The 19,800-nt window shown below is 43.3% G+C and overlaps 1 protein-coding gene across 3 annotated transcripts in view; it reads right to left on the reverse strand.

The window, feature by feature from the left end:
• The window catches only part of RARB (retinoic acid receptor beta), a 444,337-nt gene that overhangs the window by 98,832 nt on the left and 325,705 nt on the right, over positions 1-19,800 (reverse strand). For all 3 annotated transcript variants that reach the window (XM_058290879.1, XM_058290878.2, XM_058290877.2), the window contains exon 3: positions 16,599-16,740. In XM_058290879.1, the coding sequence (XP_058146862.1) occupies positions 16,599-16,710 (112 nt within the window). In that variant the 5' untranslated portion in view covers positions 16,711-16,740. The remainder of the gene's footprint in view (positions 1-16,598; positions 16,741-19,800) is intronic.

The raw sequence follows: 19,800 nt of genomic DNA on the forward strand, positions 1-19,800 counted from the left end.
AAAAAAGAAGACCTGTGACATCATTAATAATAAGTAAAATGCAAACCCAAACCACAATATGATACCACTTCACAGCAGAATATCTCAAATTAAGAAGACAAGTATCAAGAGTCGGTAAGGCTATAGATCGTTTAGAACTTTGGAACTCTCAAACATACTGATGGAGTGTAAAATGTTTTAATTATTTTGCAAAACTGGCCCTTTCTTATAAAATTAAACATACATGTACCCTTGGACCCAATAATTCCAGTCATGTGTATAGACCCAAGTGTCCACCAAAAAGCATGTACAAAAATTTCTGTGGAAGCTTTATTAATGGTATCCCCAAACTGGAAACAACCCAAATATCTATGAAAGGAGAATTTACGCAATGGAATACTAACTCAGCAATAGAAGAAAGAATTAGATGCAACATTACATGATACATGCAACAATATGGAAGAACCTTACAGACTTAATGAGGAATGAAAGCTGCACACAGAAGAGCACAGACTGTGAGTCCACGTACATGAAGTTCAACAGGAAAACTAAACCATATGTGGAGACATTAAAACAGTTTACTTTAAGTAATCGACCTTAAGGGTAGACCACCACCCAAATCAAGATACGGGCCACTCCAGCCACACAGGGTCCCTTGTGCCTCTTTCCAATATCTTGATTTGGGAGGTGGGTACAAAGATGTGTATGTTAACCAAACTCACAAAGCTGTACGCTTAAGTTCTATGCATTTAAGATATACAAATTATAACTTACTAAACAGAGAAATGCTTTCTAAAACACAGGTGATTTTTGCTTCAGTGGAAAAAAATCACAGAGATTGAGAAGATCCCCAGAAAAGCATTATTTGAGGTGAGAGCTTTTAAAGCACAAAATTTAAAGTGGAATGAGGAGGAGAGCCACATCTTGAAGAAGCCATCTTTATCGTGTGTGCTTCAATTTCAAGTCCACAGTTATCTCTTTAAGGCCCAGAGTCATAAGGATTGCCTTGCTTTCCTAAGCCCTTCTTATTCCAATTTGGAAAATGGGTGAGGCTTAACTTCATGGAGAGGTATCCTAGAGAAGAGCAATGAAAAATGTCAAGGACATCCTAAAAACTCTATTTATGAAGACTCATGGGAGACATTCACTCAGACCTCAGTATCTGCAAAATCTGAGATTCTTCTGAACAATCAGGCTGTTTTCACCATCTGAACTCCTAGAATCTGAGAACCTACCTTATTTCCTTTTTGGTCTACCAGGGACACCAGAGCCAAAGGGGTTCTCTTCCAGTACATATACACCTCTGGCTCCCAGGTTTATTTTCCTATTTTCCCTGGAGTCAATTGGCTTATCTTATTTTTTAATTTGGCTTTTTTTGGGGGGGGATATAATTCACATGCCATAAAATCCAGCCTTTTAAGTATGTGATTCATTGGTTTTTAGTAAATTTACAAAATTGTGAAATGCTCACCACTCTCTAATTCCAGAACATTTTCCTATCCCCCAAAGTAAATCCCGTTAGCACTCACGTCCCAGACCCCCCTCCCCAGTCCCTGGCAATGACCTTCCCTATGGAGTTGCCCATTCTGGATTTACATATACAGTATGCAGTCTTTTGTGTCTCGAGTCTTCACTTAGCATAATTTTTTTCCAGGTTCCTCCATGTTGTGGCAAATATCATCACTTTATTCCTTTTGATGACTAATACTGCATTGCATGAATACACCACATTTTATGTGTCCATCCTTTAGCTGATGGACATCGGTATTGCTTCGGCTCTTTGGCTATTACAGATCATGCTGCTAAGAACACGCATGCACACATTTTTGTGTGGACGTATGTTTTCCATTCCTTTGGATAGATACCTGAAAGCAAACTGCCAGGTGTGGTGGCTTGGGGCAATGTCCCCAGAAAAACATGTACTTAAACTTAATCCACCCCTGTGGGTGTGAACCCTCCTAAATAAGACCTTTGGATGAGGTGACTTCAGTGAAGGTGTGGCCCGGCTGAATCAAGATGGGTCATAATCCTATTACCAAAAACCTAAAGGAAGGTCTCGGAGAAAGAAACGCCACAGGAAGCAGACAGAAGCTGAAGTCCCTGGAACTGAGAAGCCAGGACAGACTGCCATGGACATTCCCATGGGACAGAAAAGCCAAGTACCAAGGATCACCAGCAGCCAGCCTGGAACACCACATTGTCCCTTGATTTAGGACTTTCCCTAGCCTCAAAACCGTGAGCCAATAAATCCTGTGCTGGGAAGCAGATGTGGCCCAAGTGATTGGGCTCCTGCTTATCACATGGAAGGTCCCTGGTTTGGTTTCCAGTGCCTCCTAAGAAAGACAGTGAGCTGGTACAACAAGCTGACACAACAAGAGACACAAGAAGAAAAACATGAGAGAAAAGAAGCGTGGAGCGGAGGTCTGGTGCCTCCTAAAGAAGACAGTCAACTGATGTGACAGGTAGGCGCAACAAGAGACATGGGGAGGAAAAGCATAATGAGAGACACAACAAAGAAGGGAGTGAAGGTAGCGCAAGCAATTAAGCGCCTTCCTCCCACATTGAAAGTCCCGAGTTCGGCTCCCAGTGCCTCCTAAAGAGACAAGGAAGATGAACAGATACAGCAAGTGTAACACATCAAGGGGGTGGAGAGAAATAAATAACTCTTTAAAAAAAATAAAAAAATAAATTTCTGTGCTGAAGCCAACCTATTGGATGGTATTTGTTTCATTAGTTAGGAAACTCAAGCAGTGGTTCATATGGTAGTCTTGTGCTTAGCTTTTTGAGGAACCATTCCCACCAGCAACAGATGAGGGGTCCAATTCCTCTATACCCTCATCCATACTTATCTGTCTTTTTGATTGCAGCCATCTTAGTGTGTAGCCACATCTCATTGTGGTTTTAATTTGCATTCCCTGATGACTAATGGTGCTGAACTTCTTTTCACATGCTTATCATATGAAAAGATGTTCCTGTTATAGCCATTTGAATATCTTCTTTGGGGAAATGTCTATTCAAATCCTTTGACCATTTTTAAATTGGGTTATTTGTCTTTTTATTGTTGAGTTGCAATCATCTAGTTTTCTAAACAACACTTTGATAAGCTCCCAAGCATTCTTTGTAGATGGCATCTGGTTAAAAACATATATATTTGTTAAGGTTTGGAGGAGTTTATTTATATTCACCCTGTTGCATAGATAACCAACTTCTAGTAGTTTTAAATCATGCAAAGTGATTTTTCCATTTGCTGAATCAACTTTTTAATATATCATTCCACCAGACCAAGAGTTCTATGTCTTAATGTCTAAATTTCAGATACTAGATAAACTGCTCATTTCCTACCAACTGGCATTAGAAAAGGATTTGCCATTTCTACTGTTCTCTCTTCTGTCCTCAATATATATTAAGTGCTTTCTTCTTTTGAACAAAAAGGATGAGGAAATAAAGATGGTTTTTTTTATAAATACAAAGCTTTTTTTGGAAATGTGAACAGAACCACAGAGAAATTACTCATGCTTACAGAAAAAAATGTAGGTTGTCTGGTCAACAAGTCAAACCGTTTTGTTAACTTTCCTAAACCACTCGTAAATTAATATAAAGTCCCGACTGACTTCAATGACCTAAAAATAAAAGATATGTTGCTTTGATTTTTTTTAAATTATGGAAAAAAGAAGAGTTGGACAATTAATCATTAAACTAGGGCCTACCCAGGTCCACAAACCACATTTTCATTACATTATGTATCTGGGAGGAATTTATTGACACTGGTAATAGTGTAACATTTAAAAATAATAATTCTTATATTATCTACTTTATAGCTTTTCTTATTTGATGGCTGAAATAGTTTTCCAAAACATGAGCTGTGAATGGGTCCACGGGCTATTAATTTGCAGTGCACGGCACCAAAGGGAAAAGCTCGTTAGGTGGGTTGATGAGATTATGGGCACTATATACCCATCCTCAGAGAACTCAGAGTGAATTATTTTTTTTTTTTTTAATTTTTTAATTTTTTATTGACTTTGTAATAATATTACATTAAAAATATATATGTGTGAATTATTAATAATACCTCGTTTCTGGTGTTCCTTAGGCATTCAAAGTGGCAGATGAAAAGAGGGTCTTGGATAGGAGAAAAAGACAAAATGCAGAGAGGTCAAAACACCTCCTGAAGAAATTTTCATATGTTAAAAGGGAAGAGGATGGTTCTAATTCAAAGGTATCATACTTCTTTTTGGTGGTAACACAATTTCTCCATGCCCAGGAAGGAATGGCCATCCCATAACACTTCCCAACACCACTAACACATTTCACTCTTTTTTTTAATTTTCACTGGGGTATAAGTTATATACACAGTATGCATATAATTTAGTTTAGCATGTATACATTGGCATAATCTCTGTGCAGGTCAGATTAGAAATACCAGTACCCCCTGAAGGCCACTATGTACCCCTTCCCAGGCAATATCCCCTTCCTGTCTATCAAATAGATCAGGTGTGCTTGTTTATTGAACTTTATATAAATGGAATCATAGCAAACATTTTCTTTTATTCTGATTTCTGTCCTTCAACATGGTTGTGAGATTCGCCCATCCTGCTGCATTTATCAATAGTCCTTTTTTATTGCGAAGCATATCCCACTATTTGAATATATCACAATTTATCTACACATTCTGCTGTTGATGGGCATATAGGTTGTTTCCATGTTTGGGCTATTACAGATAAGGCTACTGGGAACATTCTTGTATATGGCTTTTGGTGGACTTACCAGCTTATTTCTCTTAAGCATGTAGCCAGGAATAAAATGACTGGGTCACACTAGTACTGGTTATCTGTATGTTTAGCTTTAGGAGATACTGCCAGTTTTCCCAACTTTCGGCTCAATTTACACTCCCACCCACCATGTATGAAAGTTCCAGTTGCTCCATATCTCATCGACACTTGTTACGGTCAGTCTTTTTACTGTCAGCCATTCTCATGGGGTAGAGCACTGCACTGCAATTTGATAGACATAATTCTCTTACTGAGGAGCACAGAGCCAAGTGGAATGCACTAATTGCAAACACAGTTCAGGGCTCTGCATCCTGCAGGCCTGGAGCCCACTGTCACCTCGGGGAATGTGCTTGTTCCGAGTGGACAGAGCCACTTCCACAGGAAGGGATGGAGTGCATTTAAAGCCTGCATATTCGGAGCCGGAAGTTTCTGAGAGCTCCGAGTCCCAGGGTACCACAGCCAAGTTTCCATCCAGTTTAAAACTGCTCCGGTGCTTTGTCCTGCCACTTACAGGACACAACGTGGGACTCTCTCATTCATTACATTTTGCGCTTGATTCTAATCCTGTCCTCCTTAAATCCCCCCGAGTCAACAGAGCTGACCAGAAGCAGTTTTAGTCCTTTGGAAGGGACACATCATGACTGGCTTCTAAGTGGCTCCAATTTGAATGGCCAGTGAAATTCCTTAGCTCTGTTTTAAGATTGAAACAAAATTGCTGAATCAAAATGCCATTTAGAAGTCAGACCAAGTGATGCCATAAAGTCAAAAAATAAAACAAGCACAGAAAAATGGGGGGAATTCTTCCTTATAAATAGAGAAGATTTCTGCCTTCAAGTCATTTTGGAAATACAACCACCAGAAATCTAAAAAATCAGAGAGTAGTTTAGGCCGATAAAAGGAAGTGTTGGGACAATCAAATATGTATTTAGGACAAAAAAAAATCCCTTCCCTTGAAGAAACAGGAAATTTGCTTTTTACCCTGATCTGTGTACGAAAATGATGCCTGTCTCCATTAATCTAGTTCATCAGCTAATTGCTCAACTCTTTGTTTTCCAGCTTTCACGGAAGGAGGAGAAACATAACCTAAGTGCAATAATTAATATTTTGCGATGGCAGAGGGAGAAGAGATGGGGTTGAAGTGCTCAAAACCACTCCAAGTTCCAGAATGGCTCTGCATGGATTTATTGAGCAATTTAGGTAGCCACTCTCCAGAGAATTGCTGTCACTGGGAGAAGGTACTTAAAGGGCCGTGGTCATGGCCCCAGAACACAAGGACTGCAGGAGAATTTCGGGTTGCTATTTTCACAGAGACATTTGTTTCCAAACAAAGGGCTCTCTGCCAGCTATTTTAGAAGCACTTACATATTTATTTGGCCAACTCTCCCGGCTCAGAATTGTCTCTGGACGCTGGGGTTTTATCAGTGTCTATTTAAAGCAGGACGAAAAACAGTTCAACATGAAAACAGAATATTTTTTGCCTGCAACGTGAAGCACTTCCTTTGGCTTTCAGGGTTGCTATCTGGTTTCTCCCACTCCTCTCTGTCCTTCGCTCCCTCTCTGAAGCTGCCACCTGTCTTACAATACTTGGTGTGTGGTATTTTAATTGGCAACGTTTTCTTCTACAAATGGGAAGGTACCCTAACAAACTAAGAGTTGATGAAACATTATAGTGTGTATGTGTGCGTCCATGGTTCTGAGAGGAAGGTGAATCTTCTCAGTTGAGACTTATTTACAAGTTCCATCTCGATATATCCACCACGGAACAGTATCAGGACTTCATGTCACGAAAGGGGTAACACACTATTACTCATAGGGTATAAAGTAGGGAAGGAGGCAAAATGGGAAACTTAGAAGGGGCTTCTTTATCAATGGGATCTGAAGACTTCTTGAGCTTGCATTTCATTTTTTTTTTTTTAAGATTTATTTTACTTATTTCTCTTCCCTTTCCCCCCATTGTCTGCTCTCCGTGTCCATTCGCTGTGTTCTGCTTCCGCTTGCATTGTCAGGTGGCACCGGGAAACTGCATCTCTTTTCTGTTGTGCCATCTTGCCGCGTCCATTCTCTGAGTGTGCGGCGCTACTCCTGGGCAGGCTGCACTTTTTTCACGCGGGGCGGCTCTCCTTACGGGGCGCACTCCTTGCTCATGGGGCACCCTTACGTGGGGTACACCCCTGCGTGGCACGGCACTAATTGCATGCATCAGCACTGCGCATGGGCCAGCTCATCACATGGATCAGGAGGCCCAGGGTTTGAACCCTGGATCCTCCATATGATAGATGGACGCTCTATCAGTTGAGCCACATCCGCTTCCCTGCACTTAGTTTTTAAGCTCAGGTGCTTGAAATCTCTAACTCTTGGGAAGATCAGACAAAAGTTCCTAAATTCATAAACTCTACTTCTCAAGTACCACTTGACTACTACAATCCATTCCAAAAGGGATCAAAAAATAAAGAAAATGAGCCTCAGTCCCTGCTATCAGGGCACTCATAGTCAGTGCAGGGAGCTCACTAGTGCTCTCTAGCTCTCTCTCTCTCACTCACACACACCTGAGTTAGTTAAAAAATAACTAACTCTGTAGTCACCTCCGGAGAGGTGCAGCAAATGGGTCTCATGGTGGAGAGGAGCGAGTGACCCACATGGACCCCCACTCTTAGAGAGGTTGTGTGTGCCAGGGGGGCAGCTTGAAGGATGAGCAGGGAGGGAGAAGCGGAGGGCCGGCAGGCATGGCGCTGAGGTGTGAGCTGGCATCCGTGGTGGGCACAGAGCGGGAGTGCCCAGCGCACTGAGGAGCATGGCAAGAGGGCAGTGTCCTGGCAAGCTGGGCACCCATGCCATTCCACTTAGAGATGACTGTGGAAGCAACCAAGGGTCCTGAATCCCAGCCCGGGATCCTTTGGCACTTTGCTTCCAACCCCCGATCCTTCCCTTTGCTTTGTTGATGTATGCCTGTGCCCCAAGGGCCAAGTACAAGTTTAAGAACGCCTGTTGCTTTGAGTAATTGGACTGCTAGGCCAGAAGAAGCACTAGCCACTGTGTAGAGTCACTGAGGACCATACTGATGATCGAATATGATTTTAGGGGTCAGAGTGGTCGTTACCATAGTAGACCTAAGTTATCTAACTTAGCTAAGTAGCCCCTGCCATATTTTATGTCACTGATTCCTCACAAAAGCTACATGAGGTAGGTGCTGTATTATCTCCATGTTACAGGTGAGGAAACTGAGGCACAGAAATTTCGAGTAATCTGCCCAAGATCACTCAGAGCTAATTAAGAGGTGGCGCTGGGACCTGAGTCGGAGCTGGTGCCTGGAGCCTGGGCTTTAAATGACTGCATCACAGTGCTGCTCCTTGAGAGGGGGGATGGGGCATGCCCAGGGGCTCCCTGCCCCTCCCACCCCTTCCATCAGTTCTCCTGGGCGCCTGAAATCCCACCATGACGGATCCAACCCATCATGGCTGGGGGTCTCAGAGTCTGGCTCCAGACTCTGTGTCTCCCCCTGATAAGATAGCAGATGACCAGCTAACACACCAACCCATGTTAAGACTCAAACTTGAGTTTTCCCTGAATTACCTTCACAGCTTCGCCCATATTCACAAGCCACCATGCTCTTATCATTCTGATCTACATGAATTCTTTTCTTTTTTTTTTGCAAATGAAATTTAAAGAAAAAATTACATTACTCCTATAAAGAGAAGAGCAGTGTTATTTGCCTTACATTGAGGGGCAGGATAATTGTAAACAGGGTTGGCAGGTGGTGGGAACCTTTTTTAAAAAATATTTATTTATTTTCCCCCCTTCCCCTCCTCCGGCCCTGCTGTTTTTGCTGTCTGTGTTGTCTTCTCTTCTCATTTTCTCTTCTCCAGGATCCATTGAGATTCGATCCTGGAGACCTCTGATGGGAGAGAGGTTCCCTGTCAATTGTGCCACCTCAGTTCCTGGTTTCTGCTGTGCTTCACCCTGACTCTCCCCTTGTCTCTCTTCTGATGTGTCATCATCTTGCTGCGTGACTCACTTGCGTGGGCACTGGCGCACCACGCAGGCACAGGTATGGGTGCTGGCTCACGATGCGGGCACGCTTTCTCTTCTTTTTCACCAGGAGGCCCCAGGGATTGAACCCAGGTTCTCCCATATGGTAGGCGGAAGCTCTATCACTTGAGCCACATCCGCTTCCCCTGGCCAGAAACTATTGTAAATAAAGTTTCTTGGAACAATGCCATGCTTGTCCCTACGGTTCTCATGCTACAATGGCAGAGCTGGTATTTGCAACAGACACCCAGCAGACCACAGAGACTAAAATATTTACTATCTGGCTGTTTAAGAAAGGGTTTGCAGATGCCTGAAATAAATACACCCACATACTTCAGCCTGAGGTAGGGAATGCTAGCTGTCTTCTCTCTCTTAAAAGGAGAGATTAGCAAAGGATAGAGAGGTGCTAATTAAGGATGCACTAGAGTATCAAACAGACTTCTCATGGGGAAGACTGAACGGATATTGAAAAGGGTACAACTTCATCACTACCTGATCTGAAATTATTCCATGCCAGGTTCAATACTCCCTAACGTTATGTTTCATATCACCCTGTGCAGGGCTCACATTTGGGGAAACACTTCATTAAACTAGTGTATATGTATATATATACACACACATGCAATCAAATCATATACGCAAATAACACAATATTTGATTTGATGGAGATACTGAAAACTTCGTAGCATCAAATGCACGTAAGACCTTATTAGAAAAGCCAAGTGTTGTTGAAAGGATCCTGGGAATTGGAACTAAGACCCCCGCGCAGTGGGACTTTTAGGCAGGTATTTTAACCTCTCTGAATCGCAGGAAACTGAGAATCAGACTACTGTTCCGGTCCCACCAGCTGCACGGGATGAGCTGAGCGTCTGGGGCACCTGTGCCGTTGGGAAAGCACTCTGTGAGCACGGATGACAGCCTCATCACCGATGTGCTCTCCAGCTTTCCTCGCAGATGGCTGATGGCAAAAGCAGTCCTGGTGAAGGAGCCGAAGGATGGGCCAGATTCAGCTGGGAGAGGGGAGATGATGGATGCACTGGAAAGACAGGCCCCTGAGTCCCAGGTAAAGCCCGAGGAGAGATGGGAGGCAGAATGGAGGAAGACAGGAGGCTGCCGGGAGGCCGTGAGCCTTTGTCTCCCAGGCAATTCGACATGGGAGACCCCCTGGCCTCGCCTTGAGCTGCCTGATTCCGTAAGGGGCCTGCGGTCCTTTCTCACATCCCAGTTCCGTTTCCTCCCCGGAAACCAGGCTCTGTAATACCAGAATCCCCTCCCCTTCTCTGAGCACAGTGTCCCAGCATCTCCTGGCAAAGGACACATCTGCCTCACGGTTTACAGTGGCTGAGGAAGGCAGAGAATTATTCCAGAAGTTAGGCTTGCAAACTTTTTAGTTTTTGGTGTTGTGACACAACCTTTGGGCCTGCCCATCTAAACCGTGGCACTACAGACAACTCAAAATGAATCGCGTCTCCGCCCTTCACTTTTCTTCCAAAGTACAATCAAGGAGGTAGTTACCTGAATAAAAACCGCCGAGGCAGCGGCAACAGCAGCGTGGAACAGAGCATGTGCCGCCACCCGAGGAAGCGCCTGGGAGAAGCGCGCTCACAGATCGAGCACCTACCCTGCGCCAAGCATGGTAACGCGTTCCGTCGACCAGGGCCGGTGCACAAAGCAGGCCAAGCAAAGTTAAACGTCTTGCCCCAGTGCATGTCAGCTAGAAGGTGGGGCCGGACTTGAACCTTCCAAGCCTTTGTTCCTTCCCCCAATCTGTCCTGTTGTGTCATGGAAATTTCTCATTTTCCTACGGCGAGAATGTGCTGAGTGCCCCCTTTCCAGAAGCCAGACCGCGGGGAGAACTGTCCTCGAAGAGTAAAGCTGAAGGCCTCTGAACACTTCCTTTGCAGTCTGAGTGCTAACGGGCTTTTAGTCCCTTGGTGGCACTGACATCACAGGGCTGCTGGTGCCCAAACGGAATGAGTTCTTTTTTTTTATTTCCGGGACAGATGCAGGAAACCATTCACCTTGGGCAAATGGAAAGGAACAGCAGATTTTTATTTTCCAGCTTGGATGACAGTTTCAGACACACAAATATGAAGCCTGAAGTCGTTCTGTTTCTTTTAAGGGGCTCTTGGGGGATTTGCGTGCAGTGGGGGAAAGGAAAAGTTTGAGGGTTCATGCTGCATCTCTGCTGAGCAGAACAAAATGATCACAATGAGCCATGGAAACATAGAAGCAGGCTAGGATGCAGCATGGGAACAAATGAAGAAATAAACTAAAATTAGAAAGACATTAAGTGCCCTGATGATGATTTTTATGGAATTTCCCAAGCACACGGGGCAACCTACTATATGAATTTCCTTGTTATGAAGCCAGTAAAATCCAGCAGTAGAACCAATGAGCACATCAATATAATCTGTGCTCCACCAACAAAAGTGATTTTAACCAAGGTTAAGTGCTTTAATTTGAAAGGTTTGTTTTCATCTTGGTTTAACACTAGAGGGGAAATGAGAGAAACGCAGGAAAACACAGCAACAAAAACTCCTATAGAAGTGTCTAGATATGAGACAAGGCACATTCATTCCATCTAGTCGACCCATGGGGACGGTCACGTCGGAAGTATAAATCGGAATTTAGAGGCTTTATAAAAAGTTGTTTTTAAGTTCGATCTATCCCAAATGAGAACAGATCGATGAGGGCTTGGAGACCCTTAAATTCAGAGATTATTCAATTGCTGTATGCTACAAATTCACTTATGATACTGCCATCGGGAAAAAATGCTGGGAATTAAATGCGCAACAACAACACAAGCAAAATCAAAGGTGGGTTTTGCCCATGGCTCTGAAGCACAGGCCACATAAACGTAAGGGTAAAGGACAATACAGAGCGGTTCCCTGGTGGATTAACAGGCAGCGGTTTTCAGACAGAGAAGGGCGGCAGCAGTACTTCCCATAGTTATCTTTCTTACAAATAGGGGGCCGCCCCATCTTGGTGGCCAAAGGCCCAAGAGACCTTGACCGAGCGTTAGCAGCATTCAGGGACCCCTGCTCTGGCTTCGTCACCACCTCTTCCTCTTTCACTGTCCTTTTGGCCTCCTAACCCCAACTTCTAGCCTATCTGCCAGGAGCCCTCGTTTGGTCAGTGGGCACTGGGGAGCCCAGGCTGGGCGATGGTGAACCATTCCGCCCCGCTCGGTCCACTGTGCCATTCAGCCTTCTCAGGCCTTTGGGCCTCCGTCTTAACTGACCTTTTGACACCCCCAATGACACAAGATGCCTGCTCAGCTCAACCTTGTTTTTTTCTTTTTTTTTTTTGCTGGCAAACACACTAGGAGAGCTGATGCATTCTAGGGGAGGGAAAGAGAAGGAGGAAGCAGTTTGCGGAAACACTGTTGTCTAAACAGGATTAAGAGCGTCAATGCTCACATCAGGCCTGGGCTGTTAGTCCGTCTTCATGTTCTTTTTATCCAGGTAGAAAACCCAACCAAAAGAAGTTGAATAACTTGTTCTGGAACCATAGCAGATAAGCAAATGACTAAGATTTGAATGGAGATACGCCCAGAATTGTTTTGTGTCTGATGAATTTTCAGAAAGGAAAGCCAAGGAGATGCTAGGCTTGGCTGGCTTTTTTTTTTAAATGACATTTAACCATTGGACCCATCTAACATCATTGAGCAAAGCCATAAGCTAAGTTCTAGGGCTAAATGTAAAGAAGACGATGCTTGCATTTTAGGAGTTTATGATCAAGTCAGGGAGACATACTGGTGCGTGATGAATTACACCATAATGTAACATGCTAGTGGCTCACAGAGATATGTGCAAAGCATCACGAGAGCACAGAGGGAAGGATAAGTAACTCTGCTTAGAGTTTGGGGAGGCATTCAGGGCAGACTTCAAAGAGGAGGTGTCATTTAAGCAGGCCACTGGCAGTCACCTGAAGAAGAGGTGGGAGCCCAATTCCAAGGCTCAGCCTGGGAAGAAACACGGAGGCCTGAGGCGCGTGGGAAGTGTGGACCAGCATGGCGGGGAGCTGGGGTTTCTTTTGGTGGGCAATGAGCACATACATGAGGAAGGAGGTCTGGACAGGAGCACAGAGCTGCCACGAGTGGCACCCTTGCCACTGGGTGCTACTTAAAGCAGAAGTGGACAAACCAAGGCCTGGGTGCGAAACCCAGCCCCTCGCCTTTGGTAAATAAAGGTTGATGGGAACTCCACCACACCCGCTTGCCACCCTCTGCTGACGATGGGAGAAGCCCCCCACCTCACCAGCAGAAGCTCGTCACTCATCTGGGGCACTCTGCTCCTTTCTCCTCCTTCCCAAGGTCTTCATAAGCTGAAAAGCAACTTTTTTTTCACTTGCCACGACCATGTTCAAATTCACGGTCAGACAGACAACTGCACAAGGGCTCCCGTAATTCTATAAAACCCTTGGAAATGGAAAGGATACCCAACAGCCTTTACGAAGCAGGAAAATGAAGAAATGGTCAGGGTTTTCTGGTGGACTATGCTAAAGGATTTCTTTTTCTAGCTAATCCCCAGATACCATTAAAATCAAATTTGATCTATAAAAATTAAATTTGCACCTGATTTTCTAGGGAGTACATCTCTAATACAGAGCAAGGGATCTGATTATTGTTTTATTAACCACTGGCAATAAAATAGAGTAGAAAAGTTATGAGAACTCAGATAGTTAAAAATCTTCTTTTTATGGGTTGCAGTATATAATACAGCTTAAGGACAGACTTTGCAATCAAACTACCAGAGTCCAAATCCCAGTGCTGCCCCTAAGCTGTGTTATCTTGAGTAGGTTAAATGACCTCTCTGTACCTCAGCTTCCATATCTGTCCAAAAAAATGGGAATTATAACTAACCGATGTCATAGAGTTGTTGTGAGGATCAAATGGGATAAAGTGGTTAGTACAGTGCCTAACCCAAAGAAAACACCCTGTTGTCATTAGCTATTGGTGTTATTATTATTATTTCTGTAATATGACTGTGGGATTTGCCTTCAGTTTTATCTTTTTTTTTTTTCCTTCTTCACAGAATAAAGGAGTTTGAGCTGGGTTTTCTGTCACTTGCATCCAAAGAGTTCTGACAAATACAAATGAACTGACGTGCCCTATGACTAAAAGTGATATTTTAAATGCATGTGAATCTTATTAATCTACACATAGCAGAGAAACTATTGCAAGGAAAGGGGACAGACTTGAATTGCTATCTCGGTTTTACCTTTAGCCAGTTGTGGATCTTTGGGAAAAACGTTTCCTCTTTCTGGGTTCCTGGTGTACTTGTATGTCAAGGCAGAGAGGTGAGTGAAAATCAATCTCTAAGATCCCTTTTCAGTTCTCTCATTCTACAAGTATCTATTATTCTTGGGTTTGTTTCACTTACGCATACTGTGGTATAATTGGTTACTGATTCTCATATTTTCCTGCTTCCTTCTGTTTCACCTTTTAAAATACTCGACTAGACTTGCAATCCCTATACCCCAAGGTTTTATTTCTTCCCCTTCAATTTGCTTCTGACAAAAATGTATTTATTTTTGTATACTTGGACATAGTGGTCCCCTTGTCTTCTCCATTCTATATTTTTAAATCTGATTAAGGTGATATGCTCCTTGAGGGCTGAAACTAGAGTTTTCCTATGGGTGTAAACACTACATTATTTTTTAATTGCCAACCAAGCTGCCAGTTTTTACAGAGAAGCAGGATATGGGTTTTAAGTAATGTAAGCAGGAAATGGGTCTCCAGCCCACACAAAATAAATGCAGAAGTACTGATTTTCCTTGAGCCCACATCTGACTTACTCATTTATAATTTCAGCCTGAACTGAAGTTCTCCCACAGAAATGCAGCATGACATCGATGTCTGGAATGTCAGACCAAAAACGAAGCACTAGCTGATCATCCTGTGAGTCCTGCTGACACATGTGAATAATTTGGCTTACTCGGGTCAACGTTAGGCTTTTCTCTTCGATGGCAGGATTTATCTGAGATAATAAACTAACAGAATATTAGCTTCATAGCTTCACAGCTCTCTCCACCTTCAACCGGTTCGATAGCCCTGAAGCTTAGTGGGATGGAAGTTGGCCAAGGGACCTCAGATGCATCACCCAGAGGAAAAGACCTTCCAGAGAAGGGAGGGCACAGGCAGGAGAAGGCCCTGCCTGATGGCCCAGTCCGTTCTTGTTCATTAGGCCTCTAAACATGAACAGGAACTCCAGATCCACACCAAACTTCCTCAAAGAAAACTTCTTGGCAAATGTCACAAAACGAGCTGCAGCCAGAAGTTTCAGGGTCGGTGGGCTTGACGACTCCATGATGCAGCTAAGGGCCAAACTTCTGCCTGTCTCTCTCCTCTTGCACCCGCAGGGACTGCGTTGCCTTCCAGGTGACTTCCCTGAGGGTGGGAGGATAGCTGCCAGCAGCGCTCGGGGCTACCTGCGTCCTCGCTCACGTGCGTTGGAAGGGAGGGCACTTGTGTTCCAATAGCCCAAGCGTGAGTCTTGAAGTCCCTCTTGCCAGACCAGCCGTGTTCACAGCGTGAACCAGCGACAGTGGTTGGGGCAGGGGATACACTAACTGCCTTGAGTCAGCACAGTTGACACCAACCCTGAAAGTTTCCCTCAAGTGGAGAACACTGAGGGGGAAAGGTGAGCTACGATCTGACTACACTTAGGAAAGGGAAAAAGACGGGGTGCAGGCAGAGTGTGCTACCAAGAGCACTCTGCCACAATCCCTGCCTAGCAGCTCTTGGCAGAGCACAAGTCTCCCAACGGAGACCCTCAGAGTACTGCTGCTTCATGATACGGGCTCCCCCTCCTCAGGCAGCCTTTTCCCATGGCCATATTTCCTATTTCCGAGACCCCTTGACTCACAGCACGACCTTCCAACCCAGTGTCGGATCATGTTCGGATACCTGGCTTCCATCCCACACTCTTGGGGGGCAGTGTCGTGCCTCACACAGCACCCAGCCCAGTGCCTCACACACAGCAGGCCTCTACCGGATCCCCAAGACATGGGCTGCATGAAGAAGCAGAAACCTCCTTTGTGCGCCACCCATTCCCCCGTCTTTCTTAGGCATACCCCAGCCAAGCCATTTGCCCGCCACTTTGTTGTTCCCTGCATTAGAAAGCGCCAAAGAGAGAATATAAGTCATGAAAGTCTTTTGTGTGCTGTTTATACTCTGTATTAAAGCATGCACATTTCAAATCTCCATGCTCAGGTGTTTGGGGACCACTAACCAATTTCTAATTTATTAAAATAAGCTCTTTTGTATTAAGTAAATACGCCGTTGTTTGGAGGAGGAGATAACTCGAAAGAGAAAAGCTAAGCCAAGATTGGGAAAAAGGGCAAGGCCACAAATCCTTAAACAATTCTTCCACGACAAAATTTACTTGGTCCCTCTCCATCAAAGAAGGGCGGATTGCTACTACTGCTAACACTCAAGCCTCTTGTCGCATTTCATCCCCACGGATACAGCCCAAGTCCTCATCCCCATTGTCAAGATGAGGACATGGCGTTGCCGAGAGGCTGTGTGACATGCTTAAGCACACACGGTGAATTGGTATCGGCCCTGGAATACCAATCTGCCACCCGTGACAGCCAACTCCTGCCTTTTCACCAACTGCCACTCAAGTTTTATCTGAAAATCTCCAGTTATTCTATTTTCATGTCAACTCTGTTTACACCTACCCTTGACAATACATCATTAGTGTCATGTCTGAATTCCACATGCTGACGTCCTCTACAATTTGATGTTGGAAGCTGAGCAAGTCATGTAGAGAGATAAGGCAAATGGGGAAAAAATGTCTTTGAGACTCCACTTACATTCTTTGGACATTCCCACTTCAAAGCACTTCTGGAGTCGACAGTACTGGCATCGATTCCTGGTGACTTTATTAATAACACAGTTCTTATCTCGGTGGCAAGTGTAAATCATGTTCTTCTGAATACTTCTGCGGAAAAAACCCTGCAAGCAAGGAGATGAGAAAAGTCAGTAAAGCAACTGACTTCCATGAGAAATCAAAGCCAGCCTTATCAGCACATCGATTGCTCTTTTGGAGCGACGAAATGCTGGCATCAGAAAAGTTAACTTATTTTAATCCCTGTGAAATATTAACGGTCAGCCCTCCCTTTGTTGCCAACCAGAAAGACACTTTCAATCAAAACTTGACATGGTCGTTATTAGCCTACTAAGGGAAAATTAATACCAAGAAGCTTCACTTGGAAACCGTAATGCAGAGCTGGGTTCCCTCCAAACAGGCTTCCTGATCGGCCCCCTTGCTGGCCAGCCCACTGTCAAGAAACTCTACACACGCGGCTTTGCGTTTGCAAAATGAAAGAATTAGGTCCTTTCGAAGAAGTCTTCTCTGAGTTCTCTTATACATTTAACTTCTATTACAATATTTAAAGTATTATTTAATTGGCAAAGTGCTAAGAAAAAAGTACCCCAAATTCGAAACAAGGTTGAAAAATGACTGTGTCTATTTAATGGCTGTGCTGTCCAATATGGCAGGCGGTAGCCACATGGTGCTATTTAAATCAAAATTGAAATGAATTTAAAATTTTGTTCTTCCATTACACTAGCCACATTTCAAGTACCCAATCGCCATCCATGGCTACCATATTACACAGCGCAGATATATAATATTTCCAACACTGCAGAAAGTTTTATTGGACAGTCCCACCCAAGAGTCATCTGAGGTTCAAGGGAAAAGTAACTAACTTGCCATGTACCATGGACTGGATACAGACTGTAAAGATTGCAGGGGACTTATAAGTTACTGAGATTTCTATGCAGTAGAAAATACAACCCAAAAGCTTACTGTTTTATTGCCTTGAAGAACATTAACTGATTTTGTAGCTAATTTTGCAATCTCATTCCAGCATGTTTTCCTTTTACCATATCCATCTATCTATCTTTCTATCCTCTACCTATCTATTTTTCTTATATCCTCCTTTGAACCAGCTTTTTCATCCTACTGTTTCCCTTGTTTTTGGGTTAAATAAATCTTTTGACATGTGCTTACTACATATTTGAATGAGAGGTTTTCTAACTTTTTGAAAATTATATTTTGACAAAAGAAGCAATTTATCATGATTTTTGTGAAACACTGATGAAATAAAGCAGACTTTAAGCTCCTCAAGCATGGGGTCCCTGACTTTCTCTTTGTCCTCCCCATTTCCACTATACTACTTCACAGACAATGGATAATCAAATGATGCTTTTTGAAACTCCAGATGAATGAAGAGTGAGTGAAGGGTATACCTGCAGTCGGTCCTGTCATTTAATTGCCCAACAGAAAAGGACCTCTACTGTGCTATAGCAGTTAAAAGCATGGAGTTCTACCTTATCAGTTGCCATGTGACTTTTATCTATATTAAAAACAATTCTTTTAAAGGTAAGTAATGTGCTACCAAATGTGTTGAACAGAAAGTAAGACTCATCATCCGAGTTCTGCTTTCCTTGTAATGCATTAACACATTGAATAAAAAATTTTGAATATAAAAACATTCAAAGCTAAAGCATATTAGCAAAGAAAGCTTATGTATCACACATTGCTAAGGATCTTTACGTGCGTACCCTTGGCTGTTAATGTCTAAATAAACATATTTTTACTGGCATGGCTCATCTGTAAATGCCTGGAAATCTTGTTTCAGGTTGCAGCTCCTGTCACATAGCCTAGATATACACATTTTCCAAGAAAACAGTTTATTTTTGTACTTCTGGAGCTACAAATATGCTCACAATCTAAAATAACAGGTTACAAATATTTTGAAACTCAAACAGAATCTGTGTAAGTGGTCACTTCAAAACATATCTTTCTCTGCAAAAAAATACCTACTAGGATACTTATGGCTGCCAGATTCACAAACTAAGGTAACCTCCACCATTATTACAAACTGAATTTTAAGTCTAGAAAATTCTTAGCAAGTGACCATGGAGGAGAGAAAAACAATCTCATGATACTCGGCTGAAAGAGGAGAGAATTAAAGAACTTTATATGTCACTAATTATTCAGTCAAGGTGGTTCAGTAACAGTGATGGCAGAAACCAAATAGGACTTCTTGGTTTTCCAAATCAGATTTTTGGCTGGACTTCAGGAGGCCTAAGTTTCAGTAAATCATTTCTCCCATGGTAGAATACTTGCTGACAACATATGCGCTGTGAGGTACTTTTATACATGGGTTGGGTAAACATAAACGCCCTCCCAGGCCAGAGAGAGGTTTGCATTCTACAAATTCTCCTTCGATATGAATTGTTATATAAACCTTGTTCCCTTGTAGAACACTGCTTTAAGGGACCATGTATGTGTGGATGTGGCCATTTCCTCTACCCCCTGAATGATACTTACCTAGTATTTTTATTTAGGTTGTTTCCTCTTATTTTTAACATAACTTATAATGGAAATTTTTCATCTTTATGCTAATTGGGAAAAGGGTATCAACTGTCTATATCAGAAGACACTCGTGAAATAAATAAAGCAATACAAGAATCAGACATTATTTCGTTCCAGCTAAAGGCCCAGATCTCAGGCCTGCTCACTCTTTGCTAAAAAGGGAGTTTAGCAAGCATTAGAGACATATCAGCAATGACTGGAAACTTTCTCTTCAAGGAATTTGGAGAAAAGTTTCTCAGTACGTGCTTCGTGGCGATTTTAAAGTCTGAACCTGTCTCACCTAAAATTAGGAGCCCCATCCTTTGGGAAACAAAGTTGTGATTAAAAATAAACAAAACAAAAAACTTGTCATGTGTGAAAATGGGCTTTAGAAGCACTAAGTCCAGTTGTGTCAGTTCTGGAAGCCAGTGGACGGGGCGGAAAGAAGTCTAGGGGTAAAGGATGGGAAAGGTAAGGGTGTGAAGAGGATTTGGTGCCAGTGGAGGAGCAACTTAAGGGGAGAAAGGAGGGAGGAGAGAAAGATTCCTAGCCTGGGGCGGAGAGGGCTGGCTGCAGCCTCAGGCCTCTATGTGGCTTTGGGCAGGTCACAGCAATGGTGGGGCAAAATGAGGGTCGGGGCAAGGTATTTC

The sequence above is a fragment of the Dasypus novemcinctus genome, chromosome 31 (assembly GCF_030445035.2).
Source record: "Dasypus novemcinctus isolate mDasNov1 chromosome 31, mDasNov1.1.hap2, whole genome shotgun sequence".
Classification (NCBI taxonomy): Eukaryota; Metazoa; Chordata; class Mammalia; order Cingulata; family Dasypodidae; genus Dasypus; species Dasypus novemcinctus.